This window comes from Pholcus phalangioides, unplaced genomic scaffold, assembly GCF_987345545.1.
Source record: "Pholcus phalangioides strain wild (caught in Gottingen) unplaced genomic scaffold, Ppha-v1.0 ptg000017l_1, whole genome shotgun sequence".
In the NCBI taxonomy this organism is placed as follows: Eukaryota; Metazoa; Arthropoda; class Arachnida; order Araneae; family Pholcidae; genus Pholcus; species Pholcus phalangioides.
In genome coordinates this window covers 25,831,331-25,850,758 of record NW_028301610.1, presented here as the reverse complement: position 1 = coordinate 25,850,758, position 19,428 = coordinate 25,831,331, and the positions used below count along the sequence as shown (strand labels likewise).

The window sequence follows — 19,428 nt, the reverse complement described above, 5'->3', positions numbered from 1 at the left end:
AGTGTATCATGATCGATGAGTCGTAAATACAATTTTCTTCATATTATGGGAACCTGTAGATTTGAAATTTTTTATTAGTTTAAAACTTGAGAGAAAATTGAATTTCTCCCACAAAATATGTGATATAAAGCTCTAATCGGCCGAAATATAATTGTACATACAGTAAATTAAAAATCATTATTAAACTGCTGCTGCGTTTGTTTTTTTCACATGCTTTGGTGTACGTGAAAAGCCAACATTACAGAAGCGATGACCATTTTTAATATTGATGTATTATCTGATCACTATTATTGTTATTTGACCACGAAGCAGCTATGCAGTACATGTACATCACCACGTTCAATTCACCATGACAATTAATTTAAAGAAACATGAAGCATATTATAAAAATTATTGTTAGTCTTGTAATGTTAGCTTCACTTACATACATAATGTAAACACAACTATGACTCATTTATTGCATTAACCATGGTTTCACAATTATGCATAATGATCTACAAATGTGATAGATTCACGGTATATGAGCAAAATTTATCAAACTTACCGAAATGGCCGGTGATTATTCATATAATAACAGCTCTTTATCACTTCCACCATAACATGTATAGCATAGCACCTCTTCATTGAGGGTGGCATTGATTTGAATCATATCGGATGATTAAGTATGGATATGTTCGTTTTTTACTGCAACATGTTAAAAAAATATTATGTATTTATCATTTCTTCTCAACCGTATTCACATTTGCTGAATGATGGAGAGGAAAAATTTATTTTTCTCTCCATCTTGTCAACAACAAGTTGTTAATTTTTAGCTGGGCACTGGTTGGCCAATGGCGAAATTCCCCAAAAAGGGAAATTTATCGGCCTTTCCATCGTCACGTGATCTTAAGAATGACTTTTAAAAATCCCATCATGGTTGCATTCGTAGCTCGATTCTTAACGTGATTCTTACGTATGGATGATTGGTTATTAAGAATCAGAAGGTGGTACAACCCCTAGCTTTGCTACCCTGAGTATTTGTAAAGAACTGAAGACTGTTGCTTGTCAGCTGAATTTCAGCTGTCTCATAAAAAAATTATCAGTCTCTCATATACAAAAAGGCTCTTGGGTTTGCAGTGGGTACACAAAAGACAACATCAAAAAAGCCTTACGCTCCATCAAGGAATCACCAATGGAAAATGAGGAGTCACAATCAATTGGAAAAGCTGTGCTGCCTTTTATCCCCGGAGTGACGGCAAGAATTAGCAAGGTCATGAAAAAACATCATATAAAGACCATTTTCAAACCAACCAGAAAAATATGTGAAATGCTGCGATCAGCAAAAGACTACCGTGACCCTCTATCAACACCGGGGATCTACCGAATACAATGCACCTATAGTCAGGTATATATTGGAACCACAAAAAGATCTGTGGCCACAAGAATAAAAGAGCACGAACGATGCTGCAGAATGGGCCAAACAGAAAAGTCGGCGGTGGCAGAGCATGCGCTTTACGACAACCACAGTGTACAGTTCAGCAAAACACAGGTAATAGCTAATGTTGACCACTTCTTCCCACGAATCTACAGAGAGGCTATTGAAATATACAAGCACAAAAACAGCTATAATAGAAGAGAAGAAACTTTGAAATTGAGCAGATCCTGGACACCAGCTCTCAGAAGAACAAGAACCTTCCCCTTCAAGATCCAGCAACAGAATGACGGCAACAGCCAATCAGATAACTCCACATCTCTCGGCCAATCAGGTTCTACCAGCATAACAACTGTTTTCAATACGCTGCCAGCCATAGAATCAACTGACCAATCGCAAAACAATAGTGTAGTTCAAACCACTTATGTGCATAAATACAACCTAAGACTCCGGAAAACTTGACTTTGATCCAGTTTATCTATTCTCCTGATGATGCCAACCACTAGTGTTGGGGAAACGTCAAGAACTAACTCAAACGGACGACGGTCTTCGAACCCAAAAAAACAATTTTTATCAAATGATGGCCACGAAAACCTTATCAACTATATACTGATAGTTGATAAGGTTTTCGCGGTAGAACCTGATTGGCTGAGAGATGTGGAGTTATCTGATTGGCTGTTGTTGTCATTCTGTTGCTGGATCAAATTTACATATATACTGTTACGAAAAATATTGTAGCGTAATTTTTGAAGAACCCTTCGAGACAATAATCTCCTGTTGCCAAACTGGAAATGTCAAGATATGCTTGAAGCTTCTAGATTTATCTAGAAGGTCTCCAGACGGTGGCGCCACAAAACCAGAACTATGTGACAATTCTAGAATTTTCATCATGTCTATAAAAATCATGCGATAGCCAGTGTGAAAACAAATTTGTTGGATTTTATGCTCAATAAGAGAACTCTGATCTGGTTAGCGTGTATCTCTGCTTGTGTAAATACATGTAAAAATTGCTGTTCTGTAAGGTTTTGTCACTATTTTTGATGTCCTGAAGATTGCTTCAACCTCTGCTTATTTCAAGGTCATGGTCATCATGGTTGATCTACAGGACCCAGTTTGAGATGATTGCCTCCACGTACGGATGGGACTGTATGCTCAAGGCCTTCCACTTAGCCACCACTCTGCAAGGTGAAGTTGCCAAGGTTCTACAGACGATTGGTGCTAAAGACCGATCCAGCTATCCAGTCCTGACTAATGTGCTTGAGCTGAGGTTCGGGTAAAATTATCTCAAGAATTTTCACCGGTTGCAACTTAAGACCAGGCAGCAGATAGCTGGTGGAATGTTGCAAAAACTGGCTATGGACATTGAGAGGCTCTCGCAGTTGGCTTACCCTGATTGCTCGCCAGACATCAGAGATGGATTGACCTTGCAAAGCTTCATAGATTCCGTCAAGGATCCGGACATCCAGCAAGTGGTGCGTCTGGGAGAATACAAGGACGTAAAGAGTTCCCTGGTCTATGCCATGAAGTTCAACAGGACCATCATGAACCACCTCTCGCTCTTTATGTTTTAGAACCAACAAGATTGGGACTTAAAGTTACCACTTTTCCTGCTGGTCTACCAAACTGCCATCCACGAGAGCACTGGATTTTCACCAGCGCAGATGCCCATGGGACGAGATCTTCGGTTGCCAGGTGACTTGCTTTTTGGTTGACTTCAGATGCACCTCTTCCACCGGAAGAATACGTTTAGCGACTCCAGGAATACCTCGAGGATGTGCATCAAATCGCCAGAGACAGAATCAACATCGGCTCCGAAAAGATGGAGAACCGCTATGATACAAAGGCCACGCCTCATGATTTTAAGGAAAGAGACCTCATCTGGCTCTGGAACCTGAAGTGTCGGGAAGCGGAAAGTACTTTGCCTGAAGCTCCAGACATTATGGGAAGGACCTCACAGAGTCATGAAAAAATTGAACGATGTGGTTATTTGGATTCAATAGACTCCATCATCAAAATACAAGGTGGTCCATCTCAACAGAATGGCTCCCTACCACAGTAAGTGACTAAGTGTGACCCACCAACTTGAGGACTGAATTGTTGGGACGAACAATTTTAAGGAAGGGGGCATTATTACAAAAAATATTGTAACAATTTTTGAAGAACCCCTCGAGACAATAATCTCCTGTTGCCAAACTGGAAATATCAAAATATGCTCGAAGCTTCTAGATTTATCTAGAAGGTCTCCAGACGGTGGCACCACAAACCACAAAACCAGAACTATGCGAGAATTCTAGAATTTTCGTCATATCCATAAAAATTGGGCAATAGCCAGTGGGAAAAAAAAGAGTTGTTGGATTTTATGCTCAATAAGAGAACTCTGATCTGGTTAGCGTGTATCTATGCTTGTAAATACATGTCAAATTTGCTAAACTGTAAATAAATTTGTGACGTAAAGATTGCTTCATCCTCTGCTTATTTCAAGGACTTGAGAGAAATTATCTGGAACAATATCGTCCCCTCTCATGCTAGAAGCCTTGGGGGAAAAAAGAATTTAGGAAATGACGTTTAAATGTTTACTCTACCCATATTACTCTATGGAAGTTATTTTCCTAAAATGTTTTGTAACGTGTTTCAATGGGGATACACATTTATGTTTCAGACAAAACTTATATAGAAAATTAAGGTACCCAACCGGCTGATAAAAAAAGTAAAAAATTGCACATTTGTGCTTCTAGCATGAGTGGGAAGATATATGATTGTGATACATAGCATGAAACTTTGACCTCACAGACAGTATTGTCACACAGAATGTTATGATATGCAGATAAGGGCATCATGACACTCCTTCCCCTAAGTTAGAACAAAGTCCTTGAAGTGGCGGGCGAATTACAACCAGTCTAGTACGCAGAGTCTGAGTGGACTATCCTTCTGCTATGGTCTCCGGTTTTGTTATCGGTGTCGAACTGTCTTGTAGAACTGGTTTTGCATGCAATTTGAATGAATTTAGATTTGAAATAGCAAACTCCCCCCAAAACTAACCCTATAATGGCCACTCTTAACATTTTTGTGGGTGTCATGTTCAACGGGGAGAATTCACTCAACAACGCATAGGCTACTGGAGAAAAATCTAAATTAAATTAACATACCCAACAATAATTTCTCAGAATTTGAAACAGATGAGGATCACCGGCGGAGCCAGTTCTACAAGATAGTCTGACGCGATGATATGCTACAGATATTGCAGATGAGGACTGCCATCATAACATATCATGCCAGGCTCTTCAGAAATTAAAAGATACACATTAACACTAGAATCAGTTCATTCATCATCCGATTAATGCATTCAAAAACATAATGCAATGAGTTTTGGATGATGATTTTTTTTGGCTCAGCCAAGATACATGAAATCAATAAGCTATCTGGATAATATGGGAAGGTGAATTACAAAAAAAAGTGTCATTCACTGTACTGGGAATCAAACCCAGGAGGTCTTGCATACTGGGCAAGTGCAATGACCATTATAACATAGAGAGACAATCCTTTTTCCTTGAAACATGTACAGTAGTGTGACTTCTTGAGTAGAGGCATTGCAGCCTCTTTTAACTCCAGCTAATAGCTTCCAGGTGGTGACAGTAGAGATAGATGATTTTTTTTGTTTGGCCAAAATACATGACATCAATAGGCTATCTAGATATTATGCAGAGGTGAACTTGGAAAAAGTGTCGTTCTCTCCACCTAGCTGAAGTTAAGAGAGGCTGCGATGTCTCTACTCAGCAAGTTAAACTACTGTGCATGTTTTAAAGTATAGGGGATTGTCTCTCTATGTTATAATGGGCTTTACTCTTGCCTGGTATGCAAGAGGTCCTGGGTTCAATTCCCCAGTAGGGAGAATTACACTTTTTCCAAGTAGTTCACCTAGGCATAATATCCAGATAGCCTGGGCTAGATCTGGAATCCTGACAACTACGCAGCTGCACAAGGCAGCAACTAAAAGTGACCAATTTTTTAGGGCGCTAACTGAAGGGGGGCGATTTTTTTATCACCAAAATATAATTCGCTTACATTTGAAAAATGCCCAGAACCGGCCCTGCAGATAGCCTATTGATTTAAGCAATGAGATTTGTTTATAAATTAGAATAATTCATTCTTTCAAATTTATTTTGCTGCTGGTGGTTTTTATTCTTATTATCCTTCTGAATAAATCTACCATCCCTATTTTATTCGACTTGAATTCAACTCACTTAACCTGAATATTTTGCTTATCCAATTAATCATGTAAAGCATATATCATGTGTACCTGTACATAAGAAAATATATTTTCATACTGAAACTACTATTGACACATGCATACGCATTCTACCTGTAGCTACATTAAAAGTCATGAATCTTGTAGTGAATAGTAATGATAATAAATTCAACAATGGTTTGAAACAAGCTTCCACAAATAATCAATGTAATGGTCTAATAATATTCTTTCATAATACCACACGTATTAAGAGTAAATGCATAATTCTGTAATGCATAAGAGTAATGCATAATTCTGTAATGCATAATTCTGTAATGCATAATTCTGTAATGCATAATTCTGTAATGCATAAGAGTAATGCATAATTCTGTAATGCATAAGAGTAATGCATACTGAAACTACTATTGACACATGCACAAGCATTCTACCTGTAGCTACATTAAAAGTCATGAATCTTGTAGTGAATAGTTACAGAATTATGCATTTACTCTTAATACGTGTGGTCTTATGAAAGAGGATTATTAGACCATTACATAGATCATTTGTGGAAGCTTGTTTCAAACCATTGTTCAATTTATTATCACGTTACATAAAATATAAATTGTTGAAGCTTTGCTTTTTTAGTTGATTACCCAATTTCGCAGATTTCCTGTTGATATAAACACTTTATTCTTCTACTTTCTTATTTGTTGTAAAAAGAAAATGTTGGTATTTTCTGTTCAGAAAATTTATCACAAAAGTATTTGCCTTTGAATGCCTATATTGTTATAAAAATCATGCAAATTGTCAATTTTTATCATGTATTATGTAATTTTTCACCTGTAAATAATCATTAATCCATTGCACTGTAAATCTCGCCAAATTGATTTTAAACTTGGCAAGTCTAGTGACAATGATGATTCGGCAAAGTCATAGCACCAAGAGAAGTGTTAAGATCACTTGAGAATTGTCAAGATGTTGTAGAAGGTTACGTTTTCCTATATAGTGGTGCTTCCTCTATGGAACTATGAGCAGTTTGTAGAATTTTATTTTGAAGATGAGTTCTCTTATTTGTTGGTCGTGTTTCAAATTGCTGCTTGGGAATACATGTACATAGCTGTTCTGTAAAACAAATTTTGTGTTGTCTGTGAAATTGCTTCATACTTTGCCATCTTGAGTACTTATGAGAGACATTATCCGAAACAATATTTTTCTTTACTTGAATCAAAACATGTTCCTGTCCCATCTGTGCACTAAACTTTTTCTGTATGTTTTCATAAGAGTAGCTATATCTTCATTTTGATATTCATATATATATATTTTGCATAGTCTCTTTTTATATATTTTGTTATATGTGTATGTCATTTCATCATTTACCTTACCCACTACACTTTATTACTTCCAGAAATTGTAAAAAGTGGAAATTTTACCCGAGTTCAAAAATTTAATTGTTTTTCTTAGTTGAAGAACACTTTTTCATCAGATGTCTAGAACACATTAAGAAAAGGCCATATCAATATTCCAGAGGAATTACCAGATGGAGATTATAAAATTATTTCTTTTCAGTCCACTCGCTGGAGCTCATAACTGATGTTAATTTTGTCCCAATCTCAAGTTAATGAAATTGATGCAGTAATGCCAAATTTTTAAAGAACTTTACTTTTTATAATTTTTTGTGGTTCCCCAAATTGTTTTTTTTCATCCAAAAAAATTTATTAGTTTGTTAATTATTTCAATACAAAAACTAAAAAAAAGATAATGGGAACTGAAATTTCAACATTTTTTCTTATTCTCTCTTTTTTACATTACTTCAAAAGTTCTCTATCAGCTAATTTTGAAATTTGGTGTAGAGTAAGAACATGAAAATTTATAATATTAGCTGCACAACACAACATTCAACAAGCTTCATAGAGCCATAACAGGAAACAAGTTCATTAGAGTGTTTTACTTGACAAATTTAGAAAAATAATTTTCATCTGGGGGGGGGGGTGTCAGGGAACATAATATGTATAATATTTTAACATAACATGTTGAAGGTTTTAGAGGAGGATATTACTGGAATTAAAAATGTTAACACTGTTACAATCATATATTTTTCCAGTTTTGCTAAAAGAATTCATATTCTTCTTGTTTCCATGTAGTTTTCTAGACGTCATCATTGTCGCCGGTGTGGTAGAGTTGTTTGCTCTAATTGCTCACAGAAGACGCTGGTTATTGAAGGATATGGAAAATTTCCTGTTCGTGTTTGTGATGATTGTTACAGTCAAAGTGTTTATGATAGGTATGATGTACACCAATTTAATTAATGATTATTTTGCTTTTAACTTTGAACATTGCTTATGAGTTTTCTTCAGCACCTCATGGAATCATAAGATTTTTTTGCTTATTTACTTTGGAATTAGCTTCTTTATTAAGGGAAAGTAGAAGATAGACTTACTATGGGGGTCATTATCTTTTAGCAGATTAATATCTCAGTCCCATATGTTAATCTTTCTACATATAACTAATTTACTTGGGGATTTCTCTAAAATTTTGGACCCCAGAGTGTTTTCAGAATTTTCTTTACATAGATACAGCCCTGATAGTTAAATTAAAGATGTAGCTGACAGTGAAAAGTTAGAAAATTACATCAATTCAATACACTTAAATAGTCAAATTAGTTCATTTTAGTAAAAATAATCCATATCATTTTTTTATAAAGAACTAGCAGATATACCTGGCATTGCCTGGGGAAAGTGACAAAACACAAATTGTAACAATAATAGTGTTTATGAGCATATCTAAACACCTTTCATTGTTCAGACCAATAAAATAATGGTAATAGACTTAAGTGCATTATGAGAGGGGTGCTTTTACTGGTTATAACAAGGGCAGGTAACAAAATTTAATTCAAAAGCAACTCAATAACTTTTTCATTTATCAAAGACTCAAATTTATGATAGGAGCTCCTACTATTTTGTCTTCCTTTATACTGATGAACCCCTTCTGATACAAAGGTACAACAGAAACAGTGATCAGATGACCACAGAAAACATTGAGACATGACACAGAATACATATGAGTTAACTGAAATTAGTGACGAGTAAACAAGGATTTATGAACATTGTTATCTATGATAGCTGGATGGGACCAAAGAAAAATGACGACTTATTATGGTGATGCCTTAATGAGGTTTTACTGGATTTGAGACATCCACGTTCTTATGGGTATCTTTCTCCAGCCGCGTCATTGGGTATTTTGCCTGTTTGGCCTTTGTTTATTTCCCCTTCATTCTGCACACCCTTCTGCAAGATATATGAAAAAAAATTCTAAGGCTGCCTTTTGAACTTGGCAATAAACTGTAGGTCCAACCAGGGGCAGCTCTACCTCACCTGCCACCTGGGTGCAAAACCTCATGTGCTGCCCATAAAGACAACCCTGGCAGGAGGTTGAAACGACTTTAGCCAAGGGGAATCCAATAAACCTGATGTTTTACCCATCCGGAACTGCACAATTTTTCAAGCTGCAAAATGCAATTGACCATATGTCCCACTTTAAAAGGATACTGTCCTGTTTTTTGGGTCAGACTTACTTTACTGTTCTTAATTATGCCAGATACCTTTTCCCCATATTACAGCTCTTATTTGGTTCCCAGTGTGAAAACTAGGGGAGTGCAAAGGGTTTCTGGTGCCTCAGGCTCTGGACAAGTGAGAACCAAAATTCTTTCTTTACTTTATTTGATCGCTGTCACAAAATTACTGGGGGGGGGGGCAGTTGTGTATATTTGCAATTTGTGAGGGGTTTAACAGCACCAGGGTTGTAAGCTCGGTGGTAGAGTGGCAAATTTGATGAATAAGTGCTCAAGAAAATTAGTAGAATGGGAGAAGGATGGCAAAATTTTTGTACAGCTCACAGGTTTTAAAACTACAAATCCTACAAAGATTAAGGGGTCTAGGTCAGTGAGCAACAAATAGCGAGACCTAGAGAGTCTGTGAGCATGGGAGTGATTAAAAAGTATGCTAGCATGTGAGTGACTAAAAGAGTAACTTAAAGACACAGCCGTATTTACAGGAAGGAGAAATTGGATTATAGTGCCAGGCAGGTAATTGGAGTAATAAGTGGACGAAAGAAATTAGACATTCTAGTCTAATAAAAAAAAGTTAGACAATTTTTTTTATTAGTAGACGAGCAGCAAAATCGTAAATCTATCTCTGGAGGGGAAATCAAAATGCACACGTGCTCCGTGTGATAGTGTCCATTCCTGTTCCTGGTATTATGACTCCAGACCTTGCCGTTCCTTGTAGTTTTCTCAACATTTTCATTGTTAAGATATGGCTCAAAAAAGAGTGATAATGTGTGGTGTCATGACTTTTTATTGTTCAAAAATTGAAAAAATGTATGTTTCTGAACAAAAGCCAATCTCTACTGCCTCTTACAACCTGCCTCCCGGGTTCACCCTCGCTTAAGCTGCCCCTGGGTCCAGGTCTAATTATCCCTTGGGTGCCTTCATTCTGCTGATGAGTTCCTTGCAGCAACCATTGCTGACAGCACCTTTGCACAGCCATGTCCCTATGGACTACTCGTTCAGCCTGAACATCTCTTGCTGCTGTATAAGTGAACAAGAATGATATGAATTGCATTAGTCTTAAGAAATTTTTTGGTAGAGGAAGCATTGTTGATGTCATCAACTTTATCTCTACCCATTTAGAAAAGGAATCAACACACACAGGGATGGACGGACGAACAAACGAAACGGAATGAAATGAAATCAAATTAAATGTCCTTGAAATGGTTCAGCGAAATCAATATGCACCAATATTATGTTATATCAAAACCATTAGTGCAATGTATATGAAACCTGTATAAAGCCTTAACTCTTAATTGAGTTACAGTAGAACCTCTCTAATCTGGACACTTCTCTGCTGAGAATTTCTTTTTCTCAACCCGGGACTTTTCCTTTTACCCAAATTCCTTTTCAGAATTTTCCATTACATTGGCCATTTTCTATCGTCTTTATTTTATTTCATATATTTTATCAATATATTGTAGGTGTCCATTGCATTTTTCTGGCTTTTGGGGAAGTGGAAACAATGATGGCACCTGTATGTCTCAATGAATGTGATTTGTCAGAAAAGAACTTTTCTTTCTTTATTTCTCTGCGCTGGACAGTTAACCATATTTTAGGACTTTAGAGTGCATATTGTATTTATTTTTAATGCATATTTCACTGTTTTTATATTTTAATTCATTTTAGTGCATATAATTTGTGTTCAGCTAATTACACTGTAAAGTTTCCTTTAAATAATGCTTATCTTCTAAAACATATGTGAAACTGGAAAAAAAATTCAACCTTGTGAATTATTTTATATCGTTTTTGGCATCTGGACTTTGTTTGCATTGATTTGAAGTTCAGCATGAGAAAAAGGAAGAGGTCAAGATCAAAAAGCTTGTGAAATTACAAAAGAAACTTGGAAAAATAGCAAAGAAACTAGGGACTGGAAAATAAAAGCAGTTTGACCAAGTGGAATTGAATGTAGAACAGATTTCAAATTGTTAGAACTAATTTTTGTGAAGGGTTGTAAGCTAAATCTTCTGTTAGAAAACAGCAATTCATTTGACACCACATTCATATTCAAGTGACATGTCTAAGTAAAAACATTCAAATATATATATATATATATATATATATATATATGCGTGTGTGTGTGATAGATTAACTAGAAATACTTAAAAAGTATGATGAGTTGCAAAAATGTAATCTGCAAGCAGCTGCCTTACAATTAGGAATGTCTCAGTGCTGTTCAATGATATGTTGAAACAAAAATGTTATCAGGTTAGGTGAAGAACAGAAACTTATCAAGAATGTTTAAAATCAGAGGATATTGAGACTGCTCTTTTGGATTAGAAGCTTATGTTGTCTTATGTTTTTAAATCATTCTCACCAACAATTTCATCTGAAAAGGCACAGAACTTTGCTGATCTATTTAGAGATGACAACAGATGGGTGTCCAACTCTATGTGGAATGGCCAAAACAACATACTATATAAAAAACTCTGCATATAATTTTTCAAATTATAGTTTTTGATTCACCAGTCATGAATATCAGCTGTTTAATTTGATTTGATTTAGGTTTTTTTAGTGCAAGAACAAATTTTGTCAAGCTGCACAAAAACAAATGAATAACAAAAAGCTGTAAATCGTTCTTCAGAAAAATGAAACACGTGTATGATAAAAATGCTAGTGATGTGTGAAATATAAAAACAATTACGTTGAATCAGCTGCTTAATAAAATCAAAAGGGATCAGGCTAAAAGTAGTTTTAGTAAGCAGCAGGCACTGTATATAAATTAAATATTGATAATATATTTTATAAAATCATTTAAATTAGGAAAAAGTTTCCTTATTTAATTATTGCCTTTTGAAACTCAATTCACTACAGGATCTCAGGAAGCAAATCTCCTTCAGCAAGATCATTTTCAGTAGATAAACGATTCCAAATATTATCCTCAAGTAAGCTTTTTTATTATAAAGCTCATATTGTTAAATGTGATCAGATAAAAAAATGGTAATGTTCTTCAATAACCAAGTAATTCATAAACCTATCACCCATGCTTTATGGGACAGAATTTTTTTAATACCATTTGGTTATATCACTATTTTGATGAAAATGCTTATTTTATTATTTTTTCAGAAAGAAGCTAACTTTAATATTTTTGAATTGTAATTTTGTTATTTTAACACTAATTTGGCATAAATATAAGTCCTTTCTTTATGAATATGGTTACTTACCTAAAATGTTATGAATAAAAGTATAATTTGTAAACTTGTGATTTGAAATTCATGTCACTGGAGAAAAGTTCTAATTATCCAATCTATTCTGGAGCTGTAAAATGACTACAAATTGCAATTTAATCATCAATATTCACATAGGATAATAATTATGAAATATTAAAATTCATCATTTATGAAACTATTTCCCAAATTTTAATAATTTGTAATTGTAATACCTTTTCCTAAGAAAACTAAAATAAAATCCTTCCTTCAAGTCACCCCACAATTTTTAAAACATTTCACTAATCATACAACCATTAATGAACAAATTGATTCAATTAGGTAATTTATCATGCACAGTGGAAGCAATAAGTATACCTACCAAAGCAAAATTCTATCCAGGCAGTAACATGTAACCACTAAGCTCTGTAAACAAAGTTTTGCAATTGTTTCATGAAGCCTTAAAACACAGGTTATGATAAAAGTAGGTTGGAAAAGAAAAGCTGGGATAATTATGAGAGATTTGATCACAATTTTTAATCATGGAGGCTCACTCTTGCAGCTAGACGTGGAATCAACTCTATTTCATTCACAGTGTTTATGGCATCATCTAAAATAAAAAATTGGAGCATGTACCTAAGTCACCCCATTTGATGGTAATTGATCTGAGCTGCAACATTATTCCACTGTTCTGGAATCAGTATCACTGCAAAATCTCTTGACCATACTCAAAATATGATTTATGGAAAAGTTCATGATCATCAGCTATGAAACTGTTTCCCAGATTTTGCTTATCATCCTTGTGCTATCAAGGAAATATACTTTCATTAGAGCATACAAGTTTTTGTATGCTCTAATGAAAGTGCTCTTTGTATGCTGTTTGAGAAGTACTCATGCGATAATTAGTCTCTTTAGATAAAATCCAAATTTTCACACATTATAATGTTGAAATATAGAACGCCATTTATAACGATGAAAAACACATTAATTTTCCCTCCCTTTCCTGGTTTCCCTATCAGTGAGTGCCAAAAATGGAGACCACCATTTTGATTGAGGAAAATACATATTGAGCATGGCATGGTTACAAGCCATGAACGATTTCAGTGTTGTCTTTCTATACCTCGAACTGCGTCAAAAAATGTATGCCATTTTTACGTCAAATGATATCGGTAAATGACATGAAACTGTACCAAAATCTCTACGTTGTTCTATATCAATGTGCTACAGGGGACATGTTTACATGTTGGAAAAGTAAACCGTATTTTGAAAATCCCTAGAGGTGTTTACCCAGGGCAGTCCTAAGAATATCATAGTCTCCTGGGTCACACTTTTTTTTATGAGACCTTATCTGACAAATTCTCTTCTTTCTTTCTGACACACAGATCACAACTCTGGTCTATCACCAGGGGCAATTTACTACCGATTGAGTTGTGCCAAAAGTGTGAGTGAGTGCATAAATAGTGTTGTGCATGAATTATGCAAATTCACTTGCTTACTCCTGAAATTATTTCTAATTTTTTAAAGATTCTAATTTATCAGATCTAATTTTCATGTGTGAGGCCCCCTCTTCTTTTAAACCCCCCCCCCCCAGGCCATGTCGGCCCATGCATTAAGATGGCACTGTGTTTACAAAATGATATCAATTTAAATAAAGAAATTGTGTATTCACTCGTGAACTGAAATTATTGGGTAATTTCACTCCATGTTTTTTCAGTGACACCATTCTTTGAGTATCCCTTTAAATTGTAGTGATACAATTCTGAATGTTTTTCTACTTCCAAAACAAATTTTAAATTAAAGACTGGATTGCCCATCGTACCTACTCGAATGACGAAAATATAAAGAAATACCATGTGTTCACGCAACAAATGTGGCAATTAACTAGCACACCAAGTCGCCAGTGATTCATTGCGTAGGAAATTTTGTTACCAATAGCCTTGTGTGAGGAGCACCATAGCAATCCACGCGTTGGAAAACTTGGATACATGAGTCCTATCAGTCGCCAGACTTTAGTATCCCCTTATGAGGGAGCCTAAGAGTTCAAAAATATCTTCTAATTCCTTTACCAATTCTTTTGTTGAAAAAAATCACCATCAAAGACTTCTGAAATATGTTTCCTTTTGGATTTACACTATTTTGTGTGTTTGTAAACTGAGATTAGTTCCTAAATCAAATCCTCTTTTGTTGTTCGTAAACCAATGGTTGACAGTATCATGTTTAATGTTTTTTTTCATTATTTTTCAACTATAGTGAATCTCATGGGCCGATCTTCATTTAGCCTGTCAGCATCAGAAATAGCAGACACAAAGCAAAGAACAGCATCTGTTGCTAGCAGAGAACTGTTCTGTTGGATTCTTACTGGAAATAAAGAACAAGATGATGTTGTTAGGAGTGAATTCTTCTTTGATCCAGTAACAATCTCAATTTTTAACATTATTAGATATTGGAAATATTATAGTAAAATTTGCTTATATTAGCCCGAAGCAATGCTTAGTAACTAATGAAAAACTATTTATTGTATAGTATCTGTAATACTTACAGATAAGAGAGAGTATAGAGTATAATAGAGATAACATAAAAGAGATATCCTTATCTATTATACTGTTTTCTTTCATTTGTTTTTTCTTACTCTTGTCTACTTTTTTCCTTCTTTCTTTTTCTAAAATGTGGTTGGGTTAGGACAAGGTTACCATATTTCCATATTTATTACCGATCCATCGAACTGAGATCATCCAAATTTCTTTATAATCACTTGTAAGTGAAGGGGTTAAGAGTCTTTTACCATATGCATTGAAACTATTCAAGGCTAAGGCTCCCCCCTTTTTTAAATGTATTTTATTTTAGCTTAATCATTCATTTTACATGAAATGGCGCATTTATTTAAATGGCCAGGGTTTAGTTTGTCCTGGACTGGAGTATGCTGTAAGGTTTTGGACACCATACCTACAGAGGGACATAGACTTGGTTGAAAGGGTACAGAGAAGAGCTATGCTTGTCCTTAGGGCTTGAGTTATGAAGAGAGACTTCATTTTTTGAATATGTTTACACATTGGATGAATGCAGGTGTATTGGGGAGATGCGTTCCAAATTTTCAACGGGATGGATAGGATGGACCATGAATTATTACACATTGGATGAACACCAATAGTACACCGTCAACTGCTTTTACGAGGGACACCAATATCGATTGGTAAGGGACAATTCTAGGTTATATGGTGTCACAGAATTTTTCTCAAATAGGGTTGTTAAGAAATGGAATAGCTTACCCCCGGAGGTAGTAAATTGTAATACGATTGACACGTTTAAAAAGAAATACAATAAACATGTTGGGGTAAATCGAGAAGCTGTCCTTACTTAGAATAAGGCTAAGAACATAGTGGAAGCGGCGAGCAAAGCGACGAATGAGAAGGAAGTGAAGCGAAATGAGAATATGGCTGCGAGCAAGGAACATGGCACACATAGTGGGGACGTTTAATATAGCAGAGAGTATCGAAAAGGAACTCGCAATCAGCTTGGTTTTTTTTTATAATTAAAGAATGCTTAAAAATTTCATAATTATAAAAATCATTGCTCAGACAACAGTTTAGAAGTAATAGTGTTGTGTGAATATCACTATTTTTAAGTATAACTACGGAAATATTCCTGATATTTTGGTCGCTTTCCTCCCTACATATTCTCCCATAGCACTTGAGTGCGATTACTTCTCGAAAGATCAATGATATTTTCTACTAAATTTATGAATAAAAGATTGAGAAAAAAATCAAGTTTATCAAATCCCCCCTACCCTTTAAATTTGTATTATTAGCATAAGCGGGAGGGTAGAAGTGGAAAATCCCCTCCCCTGAATAGCTTTATTTGTCGAAATATTTTTTGGTTTCATTTTCATTTTTTTACACAAGAAACGTAATTATTGACACCCAAAAATCCAGCATAAAAACATTCGGTACGCTTCCAGTATGTAAATATTGACGGTACACAGAAAATAAACAAACAAATAAAACTTGCCAATTTTTCCACAGAAGCATACATGATTCTTAATTGAGATGACTCAAATACATTCACCCACACATGGTGCACGATAAATTAGCTTAAAACTCTACGCAGGCGCATTGGAATCAGTGTGTTTGATTTCACTGCTCACATCTCTTCTGTCATCGTTGCTTTGCTCTCCGTTTCACTATGTGTTCAGCTTAAGACAATCAGAGTATTCTTTATGGGCATTGCATAATATTTATCATGTATATATATTGTTTGTAGTTGCATTTTTAATTGGGTTGCTGTATTTTTGAGAAATATATGACATCCATATTTGTTATAGGCATCATTTTCTCAGCCACCTTGTTGGGCATTTTGCCTGTTGTGGCATTGTATTTGTATTTATATAAAATCTTTCCGAAAGAGAAAGGTGTTTCTGGAAAACATTTCCTAGGTACTCAAATTAATCTGGCTTGATTGATAGTTACTCATTGGATTAACTTTCATTGGCATGAAAATTGACACGTGGCTGTTTTTTTTTTAGAGCATGCATCTATATCAACTAAAATGTTCATTAGTGGAATCTGTATTCATCTGCCGAGACAGAAAAACTTCCTAGAAAAATCTTTGTCAGTCAGAAAGTTTGTAAGCCGAGGTATATATCACTATACTGGAAATTGATATTGTAAATACAGGATGTTGCCAATTTTTCCATTCAGTCATTAAGAGCTGTTAGTTGACCTAGGAGGCTGCCCATGCATGATCCTATTCAGAGTACATATATGCTCTGTAGAAAGGAAATGCCAGTCCCTCCAAATTCTTTGAGGGTAAGGTTTGTGTTACCAACAATTCTCTTTAGGCGAAATTTGAATGACTTCACACTTGCCTCCCAAAGGCCCCCAAAATTGGGAGATCCAGGTAGAATGAATCTCAAGTCAATCTTCTCATTCATCTGGTAAGTAGTCAATGTCTCATCAGGATTTTTCACAAGATTTTTCAAATGTTTCATTTCTGCATTTACACCCACAAAGTTTTTAGCAGTATCTGTGAACAGGGGTGACACAAGCTTATCCACCGCCTGGGTGCAAAGCCTCATGTGCCACCCCTAAAGATGATCCTGGTGGGAGGTTGACAGAGGTATAGCCTAGGGGACCCTGCGATAAACCTATTTTGTTCTTGGAAGAAGCTGCTCACCATTGTTTACCAAGAAAATAAGTGGGACCATATGCCCCACTTTTGAATAAAATGTTTTGTTTTCGAAGCAGAGTTGTCTAAATTTTTATTTTTCCATCCGGAATAATTTTTTACCATGCTTTATTATATCAGATAACTCAATCCACAAAATAGAATGAATTAATGAGCCATCATTACTTACACTTATCCTATAAAAATTATGCATAATGAGGCAATTTTTATTAAGAAACTTATTTCAAAGGAGACTTTCCAGGGACTGGGCAAGTGAGAGGCCAAATTATTTCCTTTGCGTTTTTTTGACTGTTCTGGAAAAATTGCTGTTTATGAGCACCAAAATGCACACTAATGACAGAGCACATTCTTGTTTCTGGTATTACGGCCCAAGGCCCTGTCTTTTTTTCTCAAGTTTTCTTAACACCTACATTCTCAACGTATGGCTCAAAAGCATGATGCAATGTGAATTTTTTATGTCGAAATTTTTAAAACAATTTTGTGCACAATGAAAGCCCAAGGTACCACCCCTTACAACCTGGGTGCACCCTCGTTTAAGCCACCTCTGTCTGCAAATGTTGTGGAGCATGTTTCTTTTTTACTGAAAAAAATTTTCAAGCTGATTATTAATATCTAGGACGTTAAATCAGTTACAAAATCTAAATGGATGGTTTTGGTGCAAAAAGATGAATACTGAAACATATACTTTGTTCCATGATAAGCTAACTTCATATCGTCCATCTTTGAAACAGACTGTTTTGTCAAACAACTCTTTGATCTTGTTTGTTTCTTTGAATTTAGGATCGTTCATTATACAGATTGACTCCAGTTCCCAGAACTTTGCCAAACCAGTTTTAGCCTCATTCCGAGAACTCATTAAATGGCAATGAAAATTTTTGTAGATTATCACTTTCTGGAATGTCCTTGTTACTATCCAACCAAACACAGATGAAGTATGATAGGCTCATTCTTCAATTTTATTTGGTTCTCCAATAAGTTGTAAAATATTTTAGCACCCAGCAATGCATTTACCTTTTGCCAGACATTGAAGGTACGATCCACTAATTAAAGTTTCTAGGAAGGTTAACGCACGTCAAATCCAAATGCTTAGATGGCTTATATCTTTATATTAATCTATTATCTTTGGAACAACTAAAAGATTTCGTTTTTTAGCATAGTCCCTTTTACGGTTAGTAATTAGTGCTGTTACTTTTTTCTTCACATTTAGAATAGTCTCATTCAGTCCTGCAGTAGGAATACTTACTGTGTCTCTCTGGAGTCCTAAAAAGTCTGCCACCTCATTGCTGACAAAACTGACTTGAGAGCCGTGACGAGTAAATCATGTATTGGAAACACCCCACCAGCTGGTCTCTGAATATAAAATATTGCTGTTGACAGCAGAATGCATCCCTTTTTCTGGCTCAAACATGAGCAACTACCAACACTGGAAGACACTGCACATGCATCTGTTGTTTTCTATTTTTTGGTCTCATACACCCTGATTTCTTCTTTTTCAGTGCGGGACTCATTTTTGGTTATGTGGTTGGGCATACACATCCTCCCTATGGATTAATGATTAATGAATGACCCTTCTTCCCACACATGCTGCATCTCTTATCGCTGCCACATTCAACTACTCTATGGGATTCCAGGCAGTTGAAATACAGTTTTTATTTTCTACTTTATATATTCACTTTCAGTAGAAAAGTCATGAAAAGTTCTACACTTATTCATTGGATTTACAAATGGAGCAGCAATTTTGCTTTGCACTTGTAACGTTTAGGCTGTTGCATTTACCAGTTCTTTATCAAGTTAAATCCATTGAGTAGATGACAACAATGAAAGGTACTCGTCATTCGTTAAATAATAACATTTATTCTAT

At 35.4% G+C, this 19,428-nt stretch overlaps 1 protein-coding gene across 3 annotated transcripts in view; it reads left to right on the top strand.

The window, feature by feature from the left end:
• Positions 1-19,428, top strand: part of Sptz (zinc finger FYVE-type containing 26 spastizin) — a 273,621-nt gene that overhangs the window by 162,254 nt on the left and 91,939 nt on the right. For all 3 annotated transcript variants that reach the window (XM_089246450.1, XM_089246451.1, XM_089246452.1), the window contains exons 30-32: positions 7,778-7,917; positions 12,055-12,125; positions 14,637-14,797. In XM_089246450.1, coding sequence (XP_089102576.1) covers positions 7,778-7,917; positions 12,055-12,125; positions 14,637-14,797 — 372 coding nt within the window. The remainder of the gene's footprint in view (positions 1-7,777; positions 7,918-12,054; positions 12,126-14,636; positions 14,798-19,428) is intronic.